The following is a 25,643-nucleotide window of genomic DNA, read 5'->3' as shown; positions in this document are numbered from 1 at the left end:
CCGTGGGTGGTGGGCAGTCTGCAAACTGCATTAGTGGCGGTAGTGACGGGGCTGCACTGAATCACTCCCTCTTGCAAGTTGTCATCGGGCGGCTGGGATCAGTTAACTATGACTGTGGAACGCTTGTACTTCGTGGGAGACTAACTGACCTGTAATCGATCCAAATGTGTGATACTGGTCTTGATAGCATCATGTTTTCCTACTCAGTCTCAAGAAATTTTCGGGCTTTTATAATCACACTTCATGGTTTGAAATCCCAAATAGGAATTCATGTGGCAACACGAAAGCCATTTCATTACATTCTTTCCCTTAGCAATTATCCTTGACTGTTCTTTCAGTTAGAAAGGGTTGACCAGGTGTGGCTCTACTGGTCATCAGAGGCCTAGCCTTTGTTTCTGAAGCAGTCCATTTCTCGACTGTCTTCAAAGTCAATACAGTCTTTGTTTCTCACAGATTTGAAAAGCAGAGTCATACACACATTGGCCATAACAAGGGTTCTGGGGTCTGGAGGGAAAAGGGATCTCCAAGGAGCCCACTTCTTGAACTACTGGGTGCATGAGCTGGATGGGAAGTATGGCAGCCAGGACTGAACTCAGGGCGCATATGGAATGCCAGCATCTTAGGCTGTGGCTTAACCAGAGCTGAGTCATGTTGGCCCATAGCTTTCAAAAATTTGAAAGCGACATATGGCCAGTGCCCTGACATACTAGGCTAATCCTCTGCCTGTGGCACTGGCATCCCATATGGATAATGACTCAAATCCTACCCGTTCCACTTTGGATCCAGCTCTTCGTTTATAGCCTAGCAGTGTCGTGGGGGTTGACTTAGGTCTTTGGGTCCCTGCACCCACGTGGGAGACTAGAAGGAAGCTCCTGGCTCCTGGATTCTGATGGCCCTAGCAGTCATTTGCAGAGTGAATCAGCAGATGGAAGAACTCTCTCTCTGTAAATTTGTCTTTCAAATAAAAATAAAGAAAAAAACTTTTAGAAAAAAAAGCATCTTTTAAAGTTGCTGTTTTTTTTTTTTTCTCACTGGAGAGGTTAGAGAGACAGAAATCTTCAGCTCACTTCCTGAACAGCCCTGAGTGGGTGGCAGGAAGCAGAGCTGGGATTTGAACTGAGGTGCCCAGCGCCTGCAGCCAAGGCAGGCTCCCTTACTTATTCCATGCTCTTTGTTCTTCAGTAGTCATTGTCATGAGAAGTAGACAAAATCTTGGCCAGATGACCAAGACGACCTTGGATTCACCACACCCCTGCAGTTTCACAGGAGAATGCTGTAATTTTGAGCCCTTCTGCCCAAGGAACACAGGCAACATTCAACGTGAACGATGACACCTGTAATTAGGAAGACCTATGGTTTTACCATAGTCATTTTAAGGATGAGGTAATTTCAGCAGAGTTGAAAATGAAGCAATTAATTACAAGTTTTCAACCCAGTCCATGTACCTCTTTGTCAAAAACGCCCGATTTGGTCTTCAAGTCTTAAAGGTTTAAGAGTTTGAAGTCTCCATTTCTCCCACTTTTTATGTTAACTTCACAGACTCTTACATCACCTCTCCGGGATCCAAGTGGTTTTATAACAAACGAAGAAAGCCTGTGAAAAGCCAGGGATCTAAGGATTCAGGTTTCACTGGCTCAGGAAAAAAAAAAAAAAAAAAGTAGAAGGGCCGCCGAGATTAGGCAAGGTGGGGAAGGGACATTGGCAGGTAAACGGTTCGGAAAGTTACAACTCGGGTTATTTTTTAACTGACGTCCGACCAGCAAACGGACGCCGCATCGGAGTCTCACTGGCCTCCTTGTTAATCAACTTGAGGTGCCTTCGGATCCCAGAACCCGGCGGCGGTTCAACGACCCCGCCCTCGGGGTCCCCAGGGGCCGCCTTCTGGGGGGGAGCCCAGATTGTCTGCCGCGGCCGAGGCGCAGGCAGAGCCCGGAGCGAGAGGAGGGGCGGGGGACCGCCGGCCCCGAAAGCACACACTTGGCGGCCCGACTCCCCCTGAGTAGAAACTTCCCCGGGCTGGCGAGGAGAGCGGAAGAAGGGGGCGGCGGGAGTCCTCGCGCGAAGGCCGACCACAGCGCGCGCGAGGCACGGGGCGCGCGGCGAGCGCCGCGGCCGCCGCCTCCTCCTCCTCACCCCGCCTCCGCCGCCTGCCTCCTCCTCCCTCCGCCCGGCTCGGCCTCCTCGCTCCCTCCCCTCGTGGTGGCTGGCTCCGGCGGCGGCGGGGAGGGCGTGCGCCGGCCGAGAGGTGTCGGCGGCGAGGCAAGGGAAGTTTCAAGTGGAAGGTCGTCCGCCGCCCGGCGCGTCCTCACGCTCTCCTCAGGCAGCATCATGGCGGAGCCGAGCGGCTCGCCCGTGCACGTCCAGCTTCCCCAGCAGGCGGCTCCGGTGACAGCAGCGGCGGCGGCCGCCCCGGCGGTCGCGACAGCAGCCCCGGCGGCGGCGGCCCCGGCGGCGCCGGCAGCACCAGCGGCCCCAGCCCCGGCCCCGGCCCCGGCTCCGGCCGCGCAGGCCGTCGGCTGGCCCATCTGCAGGGACGCGTACGAGCTGCAGGAGGTTATCGGTCAGTGCGGAGGGCGCGGCGGGGTCGGCCCGGGCCAGGCGCCGGGGCCGGGCGGGAGGCGCGGTCGGGGACTGGAGGGGACCGGAGATGCTGAGCTAGACTGCAAGCACGCCCAGGAGGCAGAGCGGCCGGCTTTGGGGCCTACCGGCTTCAACATTTTTTTTTTTTTTTAATTTGCACATTCTCTGAGAGCTGCGGCTACAGGAGGTGGCGCGGCGGATGTGACTCGCACTGCAGACGAGCCGCATGCTGCAAACTTTTATCTCCGGGATCACCGGGGTGGCAGAGCTGGGGACCGGGCAACGCCACCGCATCTCCCCCACCCTGCGCACAGGGGTTTCAGTGCGTGGCCCGTGGCCACGCGGCTGGGGGTGGGGTTGCGGGGGCGCCGCCCTGGGTTTCCAGCGCCCCCGCACTGCGCCCCGGGAGCCGTGTCCTGGGGGACTCTGCAGGCACAGCCGCGCCTCTAGCCTCCAGTTCTGAGCCTCTCATGGTGGGTAACGGGGCCACGTAGAAGCCGAAGAGGCCCGAGTTTTTCCGGAGGCGGGAGGATGCTGGTCTCCTTGCCTGACAGCCGCTGCTCCACACCCGCTCGCTCTGCAGCCCGGCTCTCTGCGCCGCCCTGCGCGCCCGGGTACCGGCTTCTCTTGGTGCCGGGCGCCGCAGCCTGCCGCCCCGGAGGAGCGGGCACCCCCAAGCCTCTGCCCTGCACCGGGCCGCTGCTGCCCTCTGGTCCAGGGCTCAACTGTGGGATAGAAACTCTAGGCTGCCAGGGCTGAGGTGGGGTGCTAATGTGCTTCTTGGGTTTCGGTACCTCCTGGTCGGATTACAGATATCGCCTTATCCTACATTTTTAAATACCTCGCAAAGGTGAAGGGCAAGGTTCTGGCATTACTTTTCCTCTGGCCAAGCACGTGAAGGGCCCGACCCTGTCGAATCCTGCGGTTGAGTCTCATCACTTAGGCTAGCCTCTTCCTAAGAGTGGGTCCTGGGCTGCTCATCTTTCCTGCCTCGGCTATGTCATCCTCCCTTAAGTACCACTATGAAAAAAAGAGATGTACAATTTTTATCTTGGATGTTTTTTCTTCCCTAGCTTTCGTTTAAAAACAAAATTCTTCTCTAGTCCCCCATTAAAAACAAAAAAAAAAACCTGAAATGTATTTGTGTGTATATGTGTGTGTGCGTGTGTATATAAATTTCCTTAGACATTTTAAATGAGCTGTTATGAAGGTGGATGGAAAGGACCCTCTAAGCATTGTAGATTGAAATGCTTAGCTATGAGAAGATAATTAGGCTGTGACAGCTCCAGGTCATCTATCCTATAGGCAGGGATCTGGATACAACATTCTTTGAAAACCTGGGTCTCTCTTAACTTTTGGCTGCCAGCCTTCAAGTCCTCAGGTCACAGCTTGGATTCCACAGTTTCAGGCCCTTCCAAAGCCTAGTCAGTGACAACTGCTTTAAGTGGGCGTATAAATCTTTCATCCGCATCTATTTGCATCCTCCATATTCTTCCAGCTTTGATTTTCCTCTAAATGCTGTGCTGGCCTCTTACCCACATGGTCTACCTTGTTTGTATGTGTGGGTAAGTTTTATTTCTTTGAGAGTCAGAGCTAGAAGGAAGGAGAGACAGAGAGTAAATCTTCCATCTGTTTGTTCTCTTGCCAGATGGCTGCAGTGGCTGGGGCTGGGCCAGGCTGAGGCCAGAATCAGGAGCTTCGTCTAGGTCTCCCACATGGGTGACAGAGCTCCAACGCTTGGCCTGTGTGCCACTGCTTTTTTGCTAGGCCGTCAACAGGGAGTTGGATCAGAAATGGAGCAGCCGGGACAGGAACTGGTGCCCATATGACATGCTGGTGTTGCAGGTGTGTCACAATGTTGTCCTTATCTCCTGACTCACAGGTTTATGTATAGACTTTTCCCATCTGAGTGACCGTGAAGTAAGTCTCACGTAGCTTCCAAGACCAGGGAGAATGTCTCTTGAGAAGCCTGCTTCTCACCAAGCAAAGTCATTTTGCTCTTTTCTTTATATACCTCACAGCATGGAGCCCAGTGTTCACTTACCAAGATTGGAAGGCCTATTGTGTTCAAAGCATTGTACTTGGTGCTAGCCATAGAAAAAAATTCATGACAGTGATTCCCACTCTAAAAGTTAGCTGAGGTTTTAGAAGGCTTAAGTAAAGGAATATTTTTGGTAAGTTTTTGTTTATTTTAAAATTAGAGTGAGAGGAAGAGAGATTTTTCCATCTGCTGCCTTACTCTCCTTACTCTGGGGGTTCCAGCAGAAACCAGGAGTTAGGGTCTCCTATGTGGATGTCAGGAGCCCAAATGCTGGGGCCATCACCTGCTGCCCTACCACCCAGGGTGTCCGTGGGCAGGATGCCTGTACGTATCCTAGGCATTCCAGTTTGGGATACAGGTGCCCGAAGTGCATAAAGGATGCTCTGAAATGTGGTGAGTGAGAGCTGGGAGAGCCCAGGATAGGCTCTGGCTGCTGGGAGATGTTGGGAAACCCTCACAAGGGCTCACCTCTGAACTCCGTCTTAAGAGAGGCTTGATTTCATTGCCCACTTTGCTAACTTGCTGTCCAAAGTCTTCCATATTGCTCCATCCCTACCAGTACAAGGAGGCCTAACAGTTGAAAATAGGATCTGCCACATCATTGTCCACATCGTAGTCCTTATGTCAGGACTAGAATTGATAGTGACTCGATTTGTGTGCTTATTGTGTTAATGATTAGGTGCACCTTTAAAAATAATAGTTGTGGGCCCTTGCATGATAGCCTAGTGGCTGAATCCTTTCCCTGCATGCGCCAGGATCTCATGTAGGTGCTGGTTCATGTCCTGGCTGCTCCACTTTCCATCTGGCTCCCTGCTTGTAGCCTGGGAGAGCAGTGGACAATGACCCAAAGCCTTGGGCCTCTGCATCCACATGGGAGACCCGGAGGAGGCTTCTGGTTCTTGGCTTTGGATTGGATTGGCTCAGCTCCAGCTGTTGCGGTCCCTTGTGGGTTGGACCAGTGGATGGAAGATCTTTATTTCTCTCTCTCCTTCTCTCTGTAAGTCTGACTTTCCAATAAAAGTAAATGAATGTTTAAACAATTCCATACATTGAAAGCACACTTACAGTTTCATGAAATTTTAGAATATTAAAAAGAAGAAGAAGAGTAGTAGTTGTTGGAGAGAAAGCTGTGACCCACTGTTCATCTCCCCATATGTGTGCATTGGCTGGCGCTGGGCCTGGTGGAAGCCAGCAGGAGGCTGGATACATTCCAGATGTGTCAGGTAAGTGGCAGGAAGAGAATCACTTGAGTCATCCCCAGTGCTTTGCGGTGGTCTGTGTCAGCAGGAAGCTGGAGTTAAGAGTGCAGGCCAGACTTGAACTTGAGGCACTTAGATATGGGCTGCCAGTATCCTAACTTGGGCTTTTAACCACTTGGCTAAATCATGCCTCAAGGTTAATTTAGCCTTTTGAAAAGAATGTACTCTGTATTAATGAGTAGTGATTTTTTTTTTTAAGTTGAAGTGGGCTTTATCTCAGCTTGCATCAACAGCCTTGTGTAATTACAGTGGCTCCATTTAGCCAGGGGGAGGGGGGAGTAAGTTTGAGCAATTTGTGAACAGAACTACCTGTTATTTCTTACCCAGTTTTTTATACATTCATATTGTGGGAAAGGCTTTTCTGCCTTTGAAATGTATCTGATCTTTTCCCAAGTGAGAGACAGGCTGTGTGAGGGATCAGTGTTGCTTGAAAAATCAGATCACAGGGATAGGATTTTGCAGGGACTTACTGTGTATAAGGAGTTATAAACCCTTTTTCATTTAGTGTTACTGCTAGTTGAACAATTAGGAGTGAACTGTGGGCTAGCACTCTTAGATGTTCCACAGAGAAGCGAAGAGCTCAGACATGGAACCAGTTCCAGCATGATTGCCAGTTCCCAGCCTCGCCTGTCCCTGCCACCTTCAGGCAGGTGTCATATGATAGAACTCCGGCAGTGTGAACCGTGACCAGCAGGAGGCTCGGATGTGCCTGAGCAGAAAGCCAAGGGAGGCACCGGGTTTAACCTTCCAGCGTGGCAAGTGGCAGGTTTTTCCCCTCTCTTATTTCCTTTTGAGTGGAGGTTGAGGCCCCGAGATTAAGAGAGAAGAGTTTTTACAAGAATCCAAACAAAGCAGGGTCAGTTGTTTTGATTTCTCTTAGGAAAATAAACACAGGACTTTTCATGTCTAAAAATAAGGTTTTCCCTGTGCTGCGTGGCTCTGGTGCTGGAAAAGATCAATGGAGAGGTTGTAATCCGGGTTTGTGCATGACCTGGGAAGGATGTCAAATCTGTTGGGAGGGAGCTTAGAGCAAGAGGTGAACAGCGTTGTGACATGACAGTTCTCCATCTTGCAGCCCTGCAGATCTTTGTTGTCGTAGACCTCAAGTATTCCTGTCTTGTACCTAGGTAGTCACCCTTTTAAGCCCTTCAGCGCAGTTAATCCCAGTGTCTAACTTCGACTGTCCACCCAGCCCACATTCTTTCTTTAGAAGTATAAGGGGCATTTGAAGCTATGCTAGTTGAAAAATGAGCTTTTCATTTCTTATTTGTAGTTGCTATTAATAGGATCACCTTGATGTGTGTAAAGAATAAGGGAGAAATCTTGTGACTATTGACTTGCACAACTGTAATAGAAGAGAACTTCAATGAACTCCTTTAAGAAGTTGTAGTCTTTACAGTATCAGTTTCTAGGCTTGAAGCAGATCATTCCGGTCCTGCTGTTATCTCTGTTGACTTTGTTCTGAGAAGCATGAAATTTGACTCTTACTTTAGAGTGCTTGATTTTCATACAATTTTTGTGCAACTTTTAAAAACAAACGATGTGTACAGAAAATAGTCTTTTTGTGTTTATTATAGTGAAATATACATTACCACGTACCTTCATGTGGTCTTGATCTGTGTGTAGTTTCTCGATGTTGCTTCACTTTTAGTCCTGGTTGGTCATTTCTGATTTAAAATTGTAACTTGTCATCTTAGGCCACAAAGAGTTGGATTCCTAGAACCTTAGCCAGCGTTTGATAGAAGGCTTCTCCCCGGGAGGTTTTGTGTGTTTGCTCCAGTGTGATCTGCTCTCCCAGGCCTTGCCACTTGGGACAACCTCCACCCTGCTGCAGCTGCTGCTTTCTTGCTGCTCTGGCTAGTTTGGTTTTATTTATTGTTTCAGTAATAATAATAAAAGAAGCCTGAAGCACTTGGCTAATAACAGGGCTTTGATTTGAACTTGATTTCACTTTTCTAAAATTCATTTTTTTAAAGTTCACTTACTTGTTTGAAAGGCAGTGGGAAAGGTGAAGCTAGACATAGAGAGTGAGAGACGGAAAGAGAGGAGAGACATGAGGAGACACAGTGAGAGAGAGAGAGAGAAAGAGAGAGAGAGAGAGATATCTCCCATCTGGTGGCTCACTCCCAATGGCCAGTGTTGGACCAGGCTGAAACCAGGATCTGGGAACTCCATCTGGGTCTTGCATGTGAGTGGCAGATGCCATTATCAAACTTGATTTGTTAGCAGGGAGGTGGATCAGAAGTGGAGCAGCTGGGGCTCAAACTTACAGCAGTCCTGTGGGATGCCAGCCTTGCAAATCTGTGCCGCAATGCATGCCTCCCAGTGTTTTTGTTTTTATTTTTAAGAGGAAAGTTTGTAGCCACATTTTCATGCTTTTGTGGTAAAACATATCTGACATGCAGTTGACCATTTTAGTCATTTTTAAAGTATGCAAAACAGTGGTTTTAGTTATACAGAAATGATTTTACTTTTTTTGTTCATTTTCATTTGAATTGTCTTTGAGATGAGCTGATTGAACTACCATATGGGAGAAGTGTCAAGGTCAAAAGCAACTTAAAGTTGAATGAGTGCAGACCTTGCTTTCTTTATATATTATGTAGTACGGCTTCTCGCTTGCTTGTCTCAGTGTGTGTGTGTGTCTGTGTGTGTACCACATTTTTGATGGTGTTTGCAAATAAACTTAAGCAGGGCCAACTCTGGCATTTTGCGTCCCTTGATGACGATGGTGGCCACTGGCTTTTGTGACCTTCAGCACGTTACTTGAACATGTCTGCCTCAGTTACCTCACTGGTGATGTGGAGATCATGGAAACAGGGCCGGACAGATGGAGAGAGTGTCGAGCACTTAGAATACCACCTGGCACAGCACACACTCTCAAGGAGTCTTAGCCATAACTACTGTACACTTTGCCTGCCCATTGGGGATGAGTTACAAGGAAAGAACCTGGTCCTATCTCTGCCAAGGTTATACTGTGGCTTGAAGACTTCCTGTGCTTGGTCCCCACAGGGAGGAAGCAGAGGCAGGGGTGGCCCCCTCGTCCCCATGCCACTACAGCCCTGGGGTGCAGGCTGGCTTCATTGTGGCACCTCTCCCCACCTTGCCTCCTCAACCCTTCACCTCCACTGTTCCTGCTGCAAGCTGGAGAGACCTGTGGAGCTCCTGGCCATTTGGACAGCTCAGGGGTTCAGGTGCCAAATGGCTCTCTGACAAGTGGTGAGTGCATCCTGCGGGAAGGCTGCTGGGGAGGATCAGCCCATTGGGAGAGGGCTCGGAGAGTGACCTGCTAAGACTGCACTTTCCTTCCCCGTCTGAGTTGGCCCTCAGAGGCTGCCATGCTGGCAGGAAATGCTGCTGACTCGAAGAAACGTTCACCATGTGCTGGAGCAGAGCACAGGGGCATCCGTTTTCTGACCCAGTCCTCCATGTGGCTCCCCTCCCTCTCTGCCTCCTTCCTTTCTTGCCTTCTGCTAGGTTAGGCCATTTCTCAGGTCTTGGTCGTATCTCAGACTGAACAAGACACCCTTCTTTCTTTTCCAGTTGCATTTACAGAACCTGTCCTTCACAGGCCACTGCATAGAAGTTGCTCTCAGATCACTGTGGCCTGAGCCAGTGGACACTGCGGTCCTCTCTGCAAGGTTTGGCAACACTGCCTCTCATTTTCCGTTCCAGCAAGGCTGTGGCTTGACCTTCCCTGCTGCCTCTCACCCTTCCTTTTGCTTCCCATTCTGCCCAAGTCCAGGATCCTTTTCTTCAGGTCTGGGACTTAACCCTCCACCTAAAGTGCTCAGAGTCTTGGTGACTATTCTGGTATTTGGACTGCTTTTAAAAAGAACTTTACCGATTGTATGTGTTCCAAAAGTAGAGTGAGAGAGAGAGAGAGAGAGAACTGACCCATCTGTCCATTCACTGTCTGAATGCCCATACCAGCTAAGGCTGGGCCATGCCAAAGCCAGGAGCTGAGTTCTCAATCCATATCTTTTTTTTTTTTTTTTTACAGATTTATTTATTTTTATTGGAAAGTCAGATATACAAAGAGGAGGAGAGACAGAAAGGAAGATCTTCCGACCGATGATTCATTCCCCAAGTGAGCGCAAAGGCCGATGCTATGCCGATCCGAAGCCAGGATCCAGGAACTTCTTCCGGGTATCCCACATGGGTGCAGGGTCCCAAAGCTTTGGGCCGTCCTTGACTGCTTTCCCAACCACAAGCAGGGAGCTGGATGGGAAGTGGAACTGCCGGGATTAGAACTGGTGCCCATATGGGATCCTGGCGTGTTCAAGGCGAGGACTTTAGCCTCTAGGCCATGCCACCAGGCCCCTCAATCCATATCTTACATGTGGGTGGCAGGAACCCAAGTGTTTGCGCCAGTATCTACTACCTCCCAAGTTGCACATTAATGAGAAGCTGGAATTGGGAGCAGAGCTGGGACTTGAACCTGTGCACTGTGATACAGGATGTGAGCCTCCCAAGTGACTGTACCACCGCCCCCCCGCAAGATTATTTCAATGGCAGAGTTACAGATCGAAAGAGAGAGACAGACTGACAGACACTGACTGGTCTTTCACTTTCGCTTCGTTGCTTACTCCCCGAAGGGTAGCACCCTTTGTGCCAGGAACTCCACCAGGTCCTCCCATGTGGCTATTGTGGTAATCTTGTACTGCTTTCCCAGGTGCATAGCAGGGAGCTAGATCAGAAGTGGAGCAGGCTAAACTTGGACCAGGACTCACTCCTAAATGGAGGTTAGCATGGCAGGTTACAGCTTAATGCATTGTGTCACAATGGTACCTCCCCTCAGCAAGTGAGATCTTAAATTGCATGCTGTGCATAGGATTTTTTTTTTAATAAATAGTACATTTTGTATACATTATGAAAAATAAATTTCTTGTCTCAAAATAAACCCAGGCTTTTAGTCCCATTTTCCTGTGAAGTTTTGGAGTATCTGAGCTCATTGTTTTGCCACACTCACCTCAGTCCTGCTTCTCCTCTTCTTTAAAACCCTGCAGTGCAGGGGACCACATTGTAGCATGGTGGGTAAAGCTGTTGTCTTCAGTGTCAGCAACCCATGTAGATGCCGGTTCCAGTTTTGCCTTCATTGGGAGTGTCATTCCTCTACCCCCATTCCTTTTTGTTTTCATCCAGGTAGCTGAGAGCTCGGTGCAGTTCTGTCTTTACTAAACTATAATCTGCAGGTAAAAGTGTACATGTGAAAATGTGCTTGTATGAAGATGTGCATGTATGAAAATGTGCATGTATGAAGATGTCATGTGTTGTTACATATTTTTAAATATATTTTAAAGATTTATTTATTGGAAAGGCAGATTTATAGAGCGAAGGAGAGACAGAAAGAACTTCCATCTGCTGGTTCACTCCTCAAGTGGCTGCAAAGGCCAGTTGGAGCTGAGCCTGATTTTGTTATTGTTTACATAGTTGAGAGAGATGCATGCCCATGTGGGCCTCCGCTTAGGAGGGGGAAGGTCAAGATATGGAGGAAGGTGGGTGGGACAAACGTTTCAATTTTTTATTTTTTTTCTCCTTCGTTTTCAGTAGGGGGAAGGATAGGGGCCACTCTGCTGACAACAGCACCTGGGGAGGGGGATAGTCATTTGATAACGCTTTAGAGACTAATGTAGGGAAGATTGGGGAAGAATGTTCTCAGGGTGTTACTCCAGTGGTTTAGGTAGTTTGGAGATGTTGATAGTTTTGTTATACCAAGGTTGAAAAAATCTTTTCAAGGTCTATTGGCTGACCAAGTCTACTTTAGTGCATCCACAGACCCCAACACTTGCTGCAAAGCTTGGCCAGGAGAACCTTCCCACCTGTTGTGCTTTCCAGTCTTTGAGGCCAGCAGTCTAGGAGGATGATCCCCCAAGAAGCCTCGCCTGGCATGACCTCAGACTTGACTAGTGTGTGCCACTAGTGCACAGTCCGGTTTGATTTGTCACCTACACCAGCCAGAGCACGCACACTGATGGCTGCAACTGCCTGCTCAGTTCTGCCCCAGCCCCACCTGTCACGCAGACTGACAGGTGCTGTGGCCTAGCCCTGCTAACCCACCACAGATTTGGTCCTCATGCACACCAGCAGGTGCCACAGCCTAGTCAGGGTGGCCCCGAATAATCTTCACCCAGACAGTCATATGTTGAACGTCCTCATGCTATCAGCACCCTGACCTAAGTTCCCTTTTAAGACCCTAGATCAGTGGTTTCTCTATGCAAGAACTCTTTCCCCTAAGCCATCCTCTGGCTCTGATGGTTCCTGGCTTTGAGGAAGTGCTCACGCCAGGTCCAAACTCTTTCCTCCTTACCTGTCCTGTTTCCTCCTCCTTGAGCTCCGAGTCCTTATCTCCACACCTCGTTTGAAGTGTTTGGTAAATGTTTTCTGTTTGAAGGTGTGACTTCTGGGGACAAATACTCCCTTCTCCAGCTAGAAAAAGGAATATCACCTGGCACCTGGAAATTTGCCCCTCTGGATCCCCAGTGTTTAATATTGTGCATGGCTAAGGAGGATGCTTATGTAGTTGTGTTTGGACCAGTCAGCTTAGAGAGCTCAGTAGAAATTAGCTCATTAATCTCCACAGATCAAGAGTAAGCACTTTGAGTCTTCCACCTGCCTGTGTTGAGGTTCTCCAGAGGTCACGTCCCTGAGCAGTGGCCTCTCTGGATTAAAGTACCACCCAGATCCCCACCGTAGCTGAGGCATCCTTGTGCTGACACATTACGAGGGTCATGGTGAGGTCTGGCACTATCCTCTTCAGAAGCCTAAAAGCTGTCCTTCCTCAAGTGTGCCCATGTTCTGTCTTGTGGCTCTTGTGTTTGTCCACCACCTTCACCTTGAAGCTCTGTCGGGCCTGTTGGCTGTGTGGAAGCCAGGAGCGCTGGAGAAGATGAGGGATGCATGTGAAACACAGGAGCCGAGTTGCGAAGCAGGTGACTTCCAAAGGTCATTACCATGGCAGGAGTTGTGATTCTATAAATTATAAGGTACTGAGAGTGACAGGATCAATGTGGTACATGCAGTCTTTTTGTTACTATTATTATTTATGTGTTTGGAGACAGGAAATTCTTAGCTGCTTTACTTTCTAGATGTTACAGTAGCCAGGGCTGGGCCAGTCCAAAGGTGGGAGGTGAACACTGAGGCAAAGTCTCCCATGTGGAGAGGATAAGCTCTTTGACACTCCACTGCTTGCCTGGGCACACATTTGCAGGATCCTGCCATGAGAACAGAGCCAGGACTTGAACCCAAGGGTTCCAGTGTGAGATGATGAGTCTCTTTTGTCCCCAGTATTAAAAAAAATATTTTTTCACTTGCTTGTAAGAGTGATGCACGCACGCACGCACACACACATACACATACACACACACACACACACACACACGCACACACACACACACACACACACACACACAGAGAGCAAGTGAGAGATACTCAGAGAGATCTTCTACCCATTAATTTGCTTCTTAAGTGCCTGCAAAAGATAGGGCTGGGCTAGGCTAAAGCCAGGAGCCAGAGTATCAGGGACCCCAACATTTTGATTCTAGTGCTGTTATCTTTTTATCTCCTACGATGTATTACCAGGAATCTGGATCATAAGCAGAGCAGCTGGGGCTCAGATCACTCCAATATGGGATACCAGTGGCACCAGCAATGGCTTAGCTTGCTGTACCACAACACATACCCCTCCAATCAGAGTTTCAACTGCTTAGCCAAATGCCTTCCCAAGTATCTTCTTTTTAAAGATTTATTTTTCCTTGAAAGGTGGATTTTACAGAGACGAAAGGAGAGGACTTCCATCTGTGGGTTCACTCACCAAATGGCTGCAATGGCCAGAGTTGAGCTGAGCTGTGCTGATCTGATCTGAAATCAGGAGCCAGGAGCTTCTTTTTGGTTTCGCATGTGGGTGCAGCAGTCCAGGGACCAGAAAATCCTCTGCTGCTTTTGCAGGCTGTAAGCAGGGTGCTGGATGGGAAGTGGAGCAGCCGGGACAAAAACCGGTGTCCACATGGGATGCTAGCACTAACAGATGAAGGATGAGCCTACTAAGCCACTGTGCCCACAGGGTCTTTCTTTTTACGTGAAAGCAATCTAGTGGATGTTGTAACTGTTGAAAGTATTTTTCCCTCTGTCACTATAAATTCACATATAGTCATGAAGTTTTTACATTTCCTTCTGTACAGTTTTATTTAAATTATGCTAAAACAGCTCTGAGATGGCCAAAGTGAATCACGTTTTTCCTTTTTTTGATATCTGTTATTCACTGGTTAAGTTTTTGATACTAGAGAAGAATTCAATGTGTTAATTAGGAAGGCATTTCATAATTGAGTGAAAGAAAGAAGAGGAAGAGTAGTCTTAGGGAACAGGTTGGTGGTACTTGCTTTCTGGAATTGATTTAGGTAAACATTTTGGAATCCATTGAGAGTAAATGCTAATACACTTAATATTTCTTCTCACTTACCAGACAGTGTGCAGTAAAATCTGGCTTAATTTTGAGAAACTTGTGGGACATTAAAGAACTAAATGAATTGGTGTTTTAAACTGATTGTATGTTTTGACTTGTGGGAATACATTACTTTACCACAGAGCCATAGGATGGGAGGCTGGTGTTTGGCTTAGCAGCAGAGATGTCAGACACTCACATGCCACAGAAGAGTACCTGAGTTTGAGTTCTAGCTCCAGCACCCGACTCCAGTCTTCTGTTCATGTGGACCCTGAGAGACCTTGGTAATGACTCAAATGATTGATTTCCTGCCATGCGTAGGAGACTGGGTTGTGTACCTGGCTTCTGGCTTTCGCCCTATGGCTCTTGTGTTCGATTGGAGAAGTGAACCAGTGGATGGGTTGTCTTTTAAATAAATTAAAACAAAATAAAAAAAGCTTCAGTCAGCAGGGACTTCAACAACATTTATTTTTATCTGCAGTTTTATCTTTTCAACTTTTTAAAGGTTTATTTATTTGAAAGGCAGTTACAGAAATTGAGGTTGAGAGAGAGAGAGAGAGATTTGCCACCTGCTGGTTCACTCTCCAAATGTCTGCAGTGGCTGAGGGCTGGGCCAGGCCCAAGCCAGGAGCCAGAAACTTCTGGTTCTCTCTCCCAGGTGGGTGCCTGGGTCTAAGCACTTAGGTCATCTGTTGCTGCCTTCTCAGGTGTATTAGCAGAGAGCAGTTTGGATTTAAACTGGTGCCCAACATGGATATCAGCACCACAGGGGGTGGCTTTCATTGCTATGCCTCATACAGTCTCCCAATTTTATTTTTAAATGTACTTCCTTCCTTGGATAAAATGGTGCATTTTAGTGATATTCATAAGGGTTCAGGTTTTCAGTTTTTAGTCACTATTGAAGCTATTTTATTGGAAACAAAAACAAAACACACAAAAAAAGCTGAATAAGAAGGGGGTAGTGGGTGATTTTGTGCGGAGGAGATGATAGCTAACTCATTTGAGCAGTGCTTTGGAAGTCTGTGACCTGCAGCAGTTCTGAGAAGACTTACTGTTTAGCAGTGTTGCTGCTTGAGGTCTTAGGAGAATCCATCATCTGCGTGTGAACAGGTAGCGTCTGTCTGTGGCAGTGTCCAGAAGGAAGGGCGCTTCAGTTACTAGGGTTTGATTCCCTAGGTTGATGCCTGTGGACCTGTCTTGTGGTAGGTAGACTCGGACACAAATCCTCTGGTGTGAATCTGTCTCTCTCTCTCCTTTTGACTGGCAATCTCTCACTCTCCATTTGCTTAATTACATGGTGACTCAAGAAAGCAAAACATTGCAAAGCAGCAGCAGCAGAGGGTTCCTGGGGGAGGATTTGCTGGTCAGCACCCCGTTCTCTCAGTTCCCATGTGAGAAATGGCATCAGAACATAGGGAGAATAAGGAGATGCAATTTTGAAAGAAGTTGGACAGAAACATGTCCCAACCTCCTTGTTTCATGATTGAAAACCCTAATGCCTGAAGTCGAAGCAGTTTGTCTAGAGTCCAGAAGTTCTTAGAATCCCAGGCTCATGAGTCATGTTTAGATGAATATTCTACTTATGGTTTCCTTGCTGGTGGGAAGGAAGAAGATAAATATATTACCAATTCAGTAAATTTTATAATTACCATTTTATAAGAGTATGTACACATGCAAATTATATTTTACAAGAATGCATGTATAAATATATATCTACTCATATATAAAATTTACATATATCTGAGAGTGTATTTACTCTGTAGGAACATAGTAAAAATTTTTAGAGGTGTTAGGTTGATTTTTATATGTATATCTTTTTAAAAAACATGTATAGAAATAATATATATTAGAGAAGTTTTATTTAATCTGTGAAGCAGGTTATATATGTCTGTAAGCATATAACATCCTCATTTCAGCCACCATCTTTTACCTGGTCTGAAACAATGGATTGTTTCTTCAATCCTCTGTTGAACCGTTGAGGTTAAGTTTAGGTATGTGTGTGGTCAAGGGAGATTGGGGAGCTGCAGGCTGATGGGTGGAGGAAAGTATAGCCCGCAGGTATACTTGAGAAGTGATCCGTCATGATGGGAACAGTGGAGGCCTGGCAGATTCCTTCTGTGGGTCTGCTATTTTATCACAGGGAGAAGTGTGGCCAGTGCCACACTGACTACTATGGTAGCCATAAACCACACATGACCATGGAGCTTCAAATGGAGTAAACTTCCAGATAAACGAAGCAGCTTTCATGGGTCTTCTCAGTGGGCTCCTGTGGCTGGTGACAGCCTAATAGCGACAGTGCAGGTTCAGACTTGGGTCAGCACTGAGCGGCTTTTGTGCCAGCATGGAACACTTAGGAAGGTTGGGAGGGTGGCTAAACATTATTACCAAAGCTGTAATCTGTAAGTCACATGAGTCCCCCCTCCACGCCCCCGCCTTGTAATGTTGTGCAAAGAGGCACCACTGACCTGGATGACTTTTTTGTACAAAACATCTTGTTTTCCCTGCTGGCCTATCTGAATTCTTGTTTTCAGGAGAAGCATTATTCTTTGTGTGAGTAGTGAAGCAGATACTCCTGTTGACTTAGGCAGATAGTTAAAGCAGGAGTTTTTTTGTTGTTTTTTTAATCTTATTCACTTAACGCTTTCTGGAAACGTGCTTGTGATTACTATAAACACAGAAATTTCCTCCCAAAAGGAATGAGGTATTTTCAGAAGTATCAAAATGTTGCATTTCCTTTAAAAATTATTTTAGCATCTTGTGCTAGAATGTGAAGTCAGAATCCCGTCTGTTTATTTTCTGTTCAGAGAAAAATCTGACTCAGTGGATATTTTTCTTTTTTGATGGAAAAGTGCAAAGCATTTCTAAAATTAACCCTGCTTAGGGAAAATAACACCTATATGACTTGTAGTCAGTTAAACGGTGAGTTGGACCCATGGTCCCATCGTCTTTTCCCTTATATTAGCACATAGAAACATTCTGGTATTTGAGTGATTAAAGGATTGGGGGTTTAGCCTAAGTTACAGATCTCAAAGCAAATAAAATATCCAGTATTAAAGTCAGGACTTTAATAGAAATTCATACTCAGTAATCACTGTTTGGGTTAGGGTACCTGCTTTGTTTTGAGAAGGAATTAATGGCTTTGGTATTTATGGGGGCAAAATCTGTGTAGAAAGATTAACTGGTTTTAAACTTGGGCAGTTCCAGAACAGTCTGTCCTTTCTCAGGTTCAGTGTCCCTTGGGTGACCAGAACATCAGATAGACTGTTTTACCATGTAATCCTTTTATAATTTTTTCCTCGTGGATGCCCTTTTGAGTTTCTAGAGCCCTAAATCCAGGGCCTGACTTGTTGTGGAAACATTTTTCCCGTGACACCTTGGCTGGGGGCCTTCAGCTGGCTCTGGGAGGCATTGCTGTACAGTTTCAAGCTGAGACCTATAGTGTTGACTGAAGGATAGTGGTTGTTCTTGGCCTGAGACAGAGTTAGGGCTCGATGGTGTACCTTTATGAACATAAAGACTCTCAAGCCTAAAAAGTAACCCCTTCTAGAACCATGTCCTTCTATAGCCATCGTCCAGATGGTCATTGTAACAGGAGCAAGGCTCTGGGATGACTGAAACCTCCTGACCCATTCCTCAGGACACACTGGACATAAATGGTCAACTTTGTGAGGTCTGTGTTTGTTTAAGCAGTCTTAAAGACAAAGCAGAATATCTGCAGTGTGTGTTCTCTAAGTTAGACAAGCTCACAGCAGACACTGGTGTTGGTAGTGTTGATAGGTTGTGGTCCATGTATTCTGTTGCCTTTTCAGGAAAATTTATGCCGAAAGTCAGGGATGCAGAGTATTCCTATCTCTTGGCACTATGGGAAAGAAAAGGAATGACGAAAATAGGAATGGTAATCTTTATAAAATGGGATCTTAAGATTGATCCTTGCAGAGTTTATGTGTTACGTCCACTCTATTTTTTTAAATGCTTTGTTTACTTATCTGAAAGAATTTCAGAGAAAGACATACAGATGTTTATTTTCAGGATTTGTGTATTTTGAAATTCAGAATTGCAGAGAGGGTGAGACGGAGAGAAAGCTTCTCTCTGTTGGTTTGATCCCAAGAGGGCCACAGCAGCCATTGGTGGACCAGGCCTAAACCAGGAGCTTCATCTGAGTCCCTCCCATGGGTGGCAGGAGCCTAAACCCAGGGGCCGTCTGTTCCTGCTTTCACAGGCTCATTAGCTGGGAGCTGAATCAGAAGTGGAATGGCCGGGACATAAACCAGCACCCATGCTGGGTACCAACATTGCAGACGGTGGCATAATGTCAACCACTTTATTTTATTTATTGTGAAAAAAAGAGTTGTTTTTATCATTTCATTTGAAACACTGAGAGCAAGGGAGAGAGGCAGAGATAGATCTCTAATTCCCCGATTCTCTTTTCGGATGGACGCAACTACCTGGGCTGGGCCTGGTCAACTCTGGATCCAGGGATGGAGTTCAAGTCTGCTTGGGTGTGAGGCTTGCAGCAGTGGAACAGGGCTGACACCAGAACCCTGGTGCTCCTATGTGTTTGGGTGGGGGTCCCAGGCAGCATCTTAACAGCTACACCAAACCTGTAGTTCTCTCTATTAAAAAAAAAAACAACATTTATCTGGCACAAATTATGTAGTGTACACATGTGATGCTTTGCTACATGCATGCATTGTATAATGTTCAATCAGGACATTAACTATCTTCTAAACAATCTGTCCTTTTTTATGGTGAAAACAGTAAAAATCCTTTCTACTAGCTTTTTCTTTTGGAAAAAAAAACCCAAACAGTACATTGTAATTTTCTGTAGCTACCCTACTGTGGCAATAGAACACCAGAACTGCTTACTTCCTGTCTGAGTTTGCATCTGTTAATTAACCTTTCCACATACCTGTTTTTCTCTTAACACTTGCTCTTAAGATGTTTCTAAAAATATTTTAAGTAGTGGTAATTTTATTGGAGTAAGTATTTAACTTTACAGAACAACTTTAGCTTGACAGTGCTTTTAGTTGTTTAAAAGTCAGTTTTCTTAAAGCTACTATTTCTAATGGATTCTGAATCACTCACTATTTCATAGAAATGGGGGGGCGATTATCTGGAATCATGGCTTGTTTTATTTCGTGAGATGATGTTCCCATCTTCTGGTTTATTTCCTAATTGCCCCAAATACCCAGGGTTTGGCCAGGCTGAAGCCCAAGCCAGGAACACAATCCCTACACAAGGTAGGGAGCTTGATGCTTTAGCCTGTTGCCTGCCAGGGTGTGCAGCAGCAGGACGCTGAAATTGGGAGCAGAACTGGTGCTCAAACTCAGGCAGTATTGTTGCAGGTATCCCAAGCGGTGTCTTGCTCTCTAGGCCAAACACCTGCCTTCAGTAGTGGTGTGAGAGGACAGTGAGCTGTTGGGCATCTGCCCAGTGCTGAGGTGGGTGACCCTGAGAAATGGCAAGACTTAATTCTGTGTTCACCATGAATTCTGATGGCTAAAACAACCTCTGCTCCCTCCGTGTCCTCCTCCCCATGTGTGTGCGTGCACACACAGAGGCCTTAAAGCCACAATGATAGAGCCAGTAATGTGGCACAGGTTAGAGCTGTAACACTAGCATCCCATGGTAGAGTGCCGGTTCTAGTCCTGGTTGCTCTGTTTCTGATTCAGCTCCCTGCTGTTGCACAGTGAAAAGCAGTAGAGGATGTTCAAGTGTTTGGGCCCCTACCATCCATGTAGGAGACTTGGGTGCAGTTTCCTGGTTCAGGCCTGAAAGTTGGGGCCATTTGGGTAAATGATCTCTTTCTCTAGCCCCTCCTCTTCTCCTTCCTCACCCCTGTTTCTGTTACCTTTTTTTTTTTTTTTTAATTGCAATCACTTTGGTCCGTAAGGTCAATGTCTTAAGTTGTTCAGCAGTCTTGTAAGTTGCTGTATTATAAGATGGTATTGCCTGGGTGCCTGTTCATTTCGGGTGACTGGCCCTTGCTTTGCAGCAACTTTTGAAAGGCAGAAAGAGACAGATAACTCCAATTTGCTGGTTAACTCCCCAAATATCTGAAATGTCGAGAGCTGGGCCAGGCCAAAAGCTGGAAGGCAGGAAATCAAGCCAGGGCTCCCACATGGGTTGTAGGGCTCTTAGAGCTGGAGCCATCATCACTTCTTCCCAGGGTTTACACCTGCAGGAAGCTGGAATTAAAGTGAAGCTGGGACTGGAACCTAGGATCTCCCATAGGATGTAGGCATCCCAAGGGGTGCCTTAAACGCCTGAGCCAGGTGCTACCTTGCCTTCTCTTTTGTAAGGAAGCTCACCTGGAATTTCTTGCTTGTTTCTGGCTGCTGCACCATTCCAGGAGAGGAAGAGTGATAACTTCAAGGGTGTTATAGGCCAGATCCAACGCAAAAGGGAACAGAGGGGTTTCTGCACTTGTTGGGATGGGCAGTGAAAGTCATGTGGTAAGGATCATGTATACATGGTTGGGAAGGATTCTTACTGCCATTTTTGTAAACTCTTGACCACAGCACCTTTATTTAGCACATGGAGGATGAATATACTATGCTTGTCATTCATTTGATGTGTGTTTTTCACTTGTCCCAGAGCAGCTAATTACTCAACCTGGTGGTTATGGTATCGTTGATTATAGGTTTCATAGACTCATTTGTTTGTGAACTGACCATTGGGGTGATTTGTGCTGTAAGTGTGGCTGTAGGAATGTTAAAATTGGTAAAACTTACAACAATTTGGATTCCAATGAGGCATTTGAATGCTGAAGGCATTTGTGTGTGTGTGTGTGTGTGTGTGTGAGTGTGTTTATGGTGGCCCATTTTTAGGCTTGAGGTTTTTTTAATTTCAAACTGACCTTTTTAAGACTTGACAACACATTAAAAATATAGGTTGTTCGCATGCATATGCAATTATTTTCCCTGTCACCTAGAAGTCAATGAGTTAGGTCTATCACAGTTGTAAAAATAACAGATTATATATGTATAAATATATATATATGCGTTTTTCCACTTAAAGGCATATTGTTACTTAGATAATTAACAATTTTTTTAGGTTTTATTTTTATTTTTTGAAATGCAGAATGACAGAGAAAAGAGAAGGAGAGAGATCTTCCATCTACTGGTTCACTTAAACACCTGCGACAACCGTGGGTGGCTGGGCTATCACCAGGACCCAGAACTCTGTTCAGGTCTACCACATGTCAGGGACTCAAGTTGAGTCCTGATGCATCAGCAGGAAGCTGGATGTGAAGTGGGGACAGAACGGGGTCTGAGGCACTAAGATAACGGGGATTCAGGCCAAGGTATGCCAATAGTGGCCTAACCCATATTGTCACAGTATCCATGTCAGTTTCTTTACTTTGCAATTAATTAAGCAAGATTTGATGATATGTTTTACAGTTTCTTAAAGATGTATTTATTTGAAAGGCAGAGTTAGGGAGGAGAGAAGGAAAAGGAGGGAGGAAGAAAGGGGGTGGGGAGAGAGAGAGAGATTGCTTTCCTAAATGAACACAGGCAGCCAGGGTCAGGAGCTAGGAACTCTGTCCAGGTTTCCTACATGGGTGACATGGATCCAGATCCTTTGAGCATCTTCTGCTGCTTGCCCAGGTGCATCAGCAGGGAACTGGTTTGGTGTGGGTGCTCATATAGGATACCAACATGCTAAATCATAATGCCAGCCCTCTTAGGATTAGTTTTTGAAAAAAATAACTACCAACCTGCTGGGATAGAACAATTTCAGAAACCTAGTAACAGTTGTTGATAGAATTTGCATGTTTTATTTGTTTATACAAATGGCACAAATAACTAAATAAATTCTGTCCTTAAAAACTGTAAAATCTTTCTGCTAAAACTGAGTGTTATGAATATCATATGGTTTTAGATGTCAGAGGAGAGCTAAGTGTTGCGTTTATGAATGTGGAGATGTAAAGGCTGTGTGGCTTATTTATCACCACTGAGGAACCAATGTGGACATGGCATAGGCCAGGTGGCACACTTTCTGTGTGTCCTAAACACCTGTTTCACCTAGGGAGGAACGACAAACTTCTGAGGATATAAACACTTCTCAGCTTATTTAAAATTTCCAGGCACTATCCAACTAGTTGCTCAATGTAGAAAATCTGGATAAGACAGATGAGTGACAAGAGATGAAAAATCTTTAGTAAGCTCATCAGCTGGGACTGGAGACTGCTTGGATTTTTGTTGAGGTGTGTAAGCTGAAATAGAATTATACTTTGGGAGAAAACAGCTGAATGGGCATTTTTTGGATGTTGTGTTCCCAGTGTTCTCACATTCAGTTGGTGTAGAGCAAGAAAAATAAACTAGTACAATAGTGATGTTTGCTTGGCAGAAGTGAAATCACTTTTCTTGAGAATTTGATGTATTCTTAATGAAAGTGTTTTCTTATTATTGGAAAATGTATAGCAGTTTTTTTTTTCTCTTATGCCTAACTGTTTTCAGATTCATATCCTATGACTAATTCAGTTTAATATTAATGTCTCTATTGCAATTTAATATTTCTTAGAAATGTGTTATATTTTCCTTTTTTCCCCCTGAGTATTGTTGAATCACTTTATTCTGTGACTTGGTGCTTTCCTGGATGGGAATGAAATCATTTTACAAATGGGGTGTGGGACTGGATTACTGCTACACTTACTGGCAAACCAGGATAAGGGGTGGGCCTGGTGGGGTTATTGTGGGTCGCTCCAACCTAGGCTGCAGCTCCCGCTGATTTATGTGAGGGCCAAGTATGTGCTGGGCAGAACCAGGCTGGACTGCAACACCCATTGGTTCCAGTAGAAGTCGGGAGTGAAAACAGAACCCACCCAGCAATTGCAACCACCAGCTGATTGGAGCGATGGACGGTGCCAGGCCCTGTACGTGTTAGCACATACAAGAAGTTTCTTTGGAGATCTTCCTAATCTAAATGCTGGACTCAGAACCCTAACGAACAAAAGAGAGAAGACAGAACAGGTCAACCAACCGTTTCAGCTATGGTGGACTATGTCAATCAGTGGGTTTTTCAAAGACCTCATAGTGCTTGGAGTGGCAAGATTGACAGCGGATTCATAACTGTGGCAATATCAAAGCCACTTGAGCAAGAACCTCAGAGCATGCCCTACATCCGGGACCTGGGGAGGGTGGGAAATTGAGTGGGCTTCTCCCTTAAATACCCCCCTTTAAATATGAAGCTAACAATATGGAAAACATACTAGTATTATCCACTTTCCTGTAGCCCTTGAACCTTCTTACCCTAATTAACTATGTAAAGAATGTCAAAATAAAATTTATTAATAAGAAAAAAAAAAGAAATCATTTTACAGAAAGTTCTCCTATGGAGAGAAGGTCAGAGAAGTTTGGTGTTTGTGAATGCTTTTGAAAGAATAATGACCCTTAGAATTCGTACTAAACTCTCATATTAAACTGAGAGCTGGCAGTGTAACAGTTTCTCTTATTGGTCAGTGTGTGTTAACTTTCTGTAGAACTAGTTGTCTGATTTTTCAGACATGTGGGAAAAATAAATCTTTAGAAATTTGTTTTTTAAATATGAATGTTGATTTGGAGGGGTATTTTACATTTCACGGATTTTAGAATGTAACAAAAGAATGAAGTAACTATTGGCATGACAAGTGTCTCCGATGTTGGTGGCAGGAACCAAATTCCTTTAGCCCCTGGTACTGCTATGTCTAAATTAGCAAGACACAGGAGTCAAGAGCAGACCTTGGAATTGCACTTGATCTTAGCCAAAAGGCTGAGAAGCAATTAGAGCTTGGAATTGGATCCAGGTTTTCTGATGTGGGAAATAGGCATCTTTGCTTCAAGGTGAAGTTTCAGCCCCACAGACCTTAGTTCACTGTCCAGAGATGTTTTTCCCTACATATAAATACATAACATTTTCCAACATACATACATTTTCCAGCATGTAATAATTATATGGAGATACTTCAGAAGTTCATGGAAAATGGAATTTAAGTCAGTTTATTTTGGTGTATTATATTTTGAAATTGTATGTGTGAGGAGTCTTTTACAGAAAGTGCCTGGAGGGGTGGCATTTGGCCCATTACTTACTTAAAAATGTGCACATCCCATGTCAGAGTGCCTGAGTTGGATTCTTGGCTGCAAATTCACAGCCTGGGAAGGAAGCTAGGGTGGCTTAAGTGATTTGAGTTCCTGCTGCCTGCATAGGAACTCCTGTCTTCAAAGTAATTAGTTCTTGCATTTTAGGCACCTGGAGAATATTCCAACAGATGAGAACTCTGTCTTTCTGCTTTCCTCATAAATACATTACTGAAGAAGCAGAAGGTGGAGTTTTGACCAAGAGCTTGGGTTGCGTGTGTTGGAGTCCTGACTCTACTTCCAATTCCGCCTTCCTTCTGACGTGCACTCTTGGGAAGTGGTGATGGCTGAAGTAATTGAAATCCTGCAACCTGTTTGGGATACCTGGATTAAGTTCTTGGCTGCTGGCCTCAGCTTGGCCCTGTCCTGGCTGTGGTGGGCATTGCAGATTGAATGAACTACTGGATGAGAGATCTCTGTCTCTGACTGGCAAACAAAGCAAATCGTTCTGCTCTGTTCCAGAGGGCTAACCAGGAGGTTGAATTTGAAGCTAAGTTGGCTTAACTGGGTGCCTGTGTCCCTCACAATCTCCAAAGGCAGCTCTCGTTTTGAAAATGAGAACCATAGTCCTAAAATGGCTTGGTTTGGTTTCAGGTTGCTTGAAATACAATCCGAGTAGAGAGGCAGCATCTGAGCTCCCATCTTCTGAAAGGTGGCCTTGATTCTTCTTTGGAAGGCATTTTTGGAATGTTTAAAGAAAGATGAACAGCAGCATATTTGGAGGGCATAACCAACTAGTTTGATTTCATTTGGAAAGTTTGTTCAGGTGGTGTTGAATTTCAAGCATTGATCTTAAAAATGCTTTTCTAGCTCATAAGCAGAGTTAGAAATTACTGTGTGATTAAAGACTGTGCATGTTCTTTATAATTTTTGGGAGAAAAAATCCTTTAAATCTCTTTGTAGGGACATGTGGAATTTAAGGTTCCCATTTGGAGAGCCGGGGCTTTATGGATAGGTATGCTAATCTGTATTTGATTGCTGTGGTAGGGAGTTGAAAAATCACCTATGCCTGGATTGGAGTGTGTTTATAAATGTGTGCTTGCTTTTGTTTGATTTTCATTTTTTGTGAAGCAATAAAATGAACTTTCCTACAGTTGTTTTACTCCTGATTTGACTGCTAATTGAATGGTGAGGTATATACATATAATTTAGCCATTTTCCTTGTGGTCCTGTGTTTATATTGCTGAGTCTTACCAACCTGCTGGGTT

The 25,643-nt window shown here is 45.6% G+C and overlaps 1 protein-coding gene across 2 annotated transcripts in view; it reads left to right on the top strand.

The window, feature by feature from the left end:
• Nucleotides 1-2,114: 2,114 nt before the first annotated feature.
• Nucleotides 2,115-25,643, top strand: part of STK39 (serine/threonine kinase 39) — a 296,052-nt gene continuing 272,523 nt past the window's right edge. The window contains exon 1 of one of the 2 annotated variants that reach the window (XM_040971673.1): nucleotides 2,115-2,560. In XM_040971673.1, coding sequence (XP_040827607.1) covers nucleotides 2,329-2,560 — 232 coding nt within the window. In that variant the 5' untranslated portion in view covers nucleotides 2,115-2,328. The remainder of the gene's footprint in view (nucleotides 2,561-25,643) is intronic. The other variant, XM_040971675.1, reaches the window with a different exon arrangement.

The sequence above is a fragment of the Ochotona curzoniae genome, unplaced genomic scaffold (assembly GCF_017591425.1).
Source record: "Ochotona curzoniae isolate NIBS_2020 unplaced genomic scaffold, NIBS_Ocur_1.0 contig_2210, whole genome shotgun sequence".
NCBI classification, from domain to species: Eukaryota; Metazoa; Chordata; class Mammalia; order Lagomorpha; family Ochotonidae; genus Ochotona; species Ochotona curzoniae.
The sequence above is the reverse complement of the archived record's forward strand: the minus strand, read 5'-3'. Positions and strand labels throughout refer to the sequence as shown.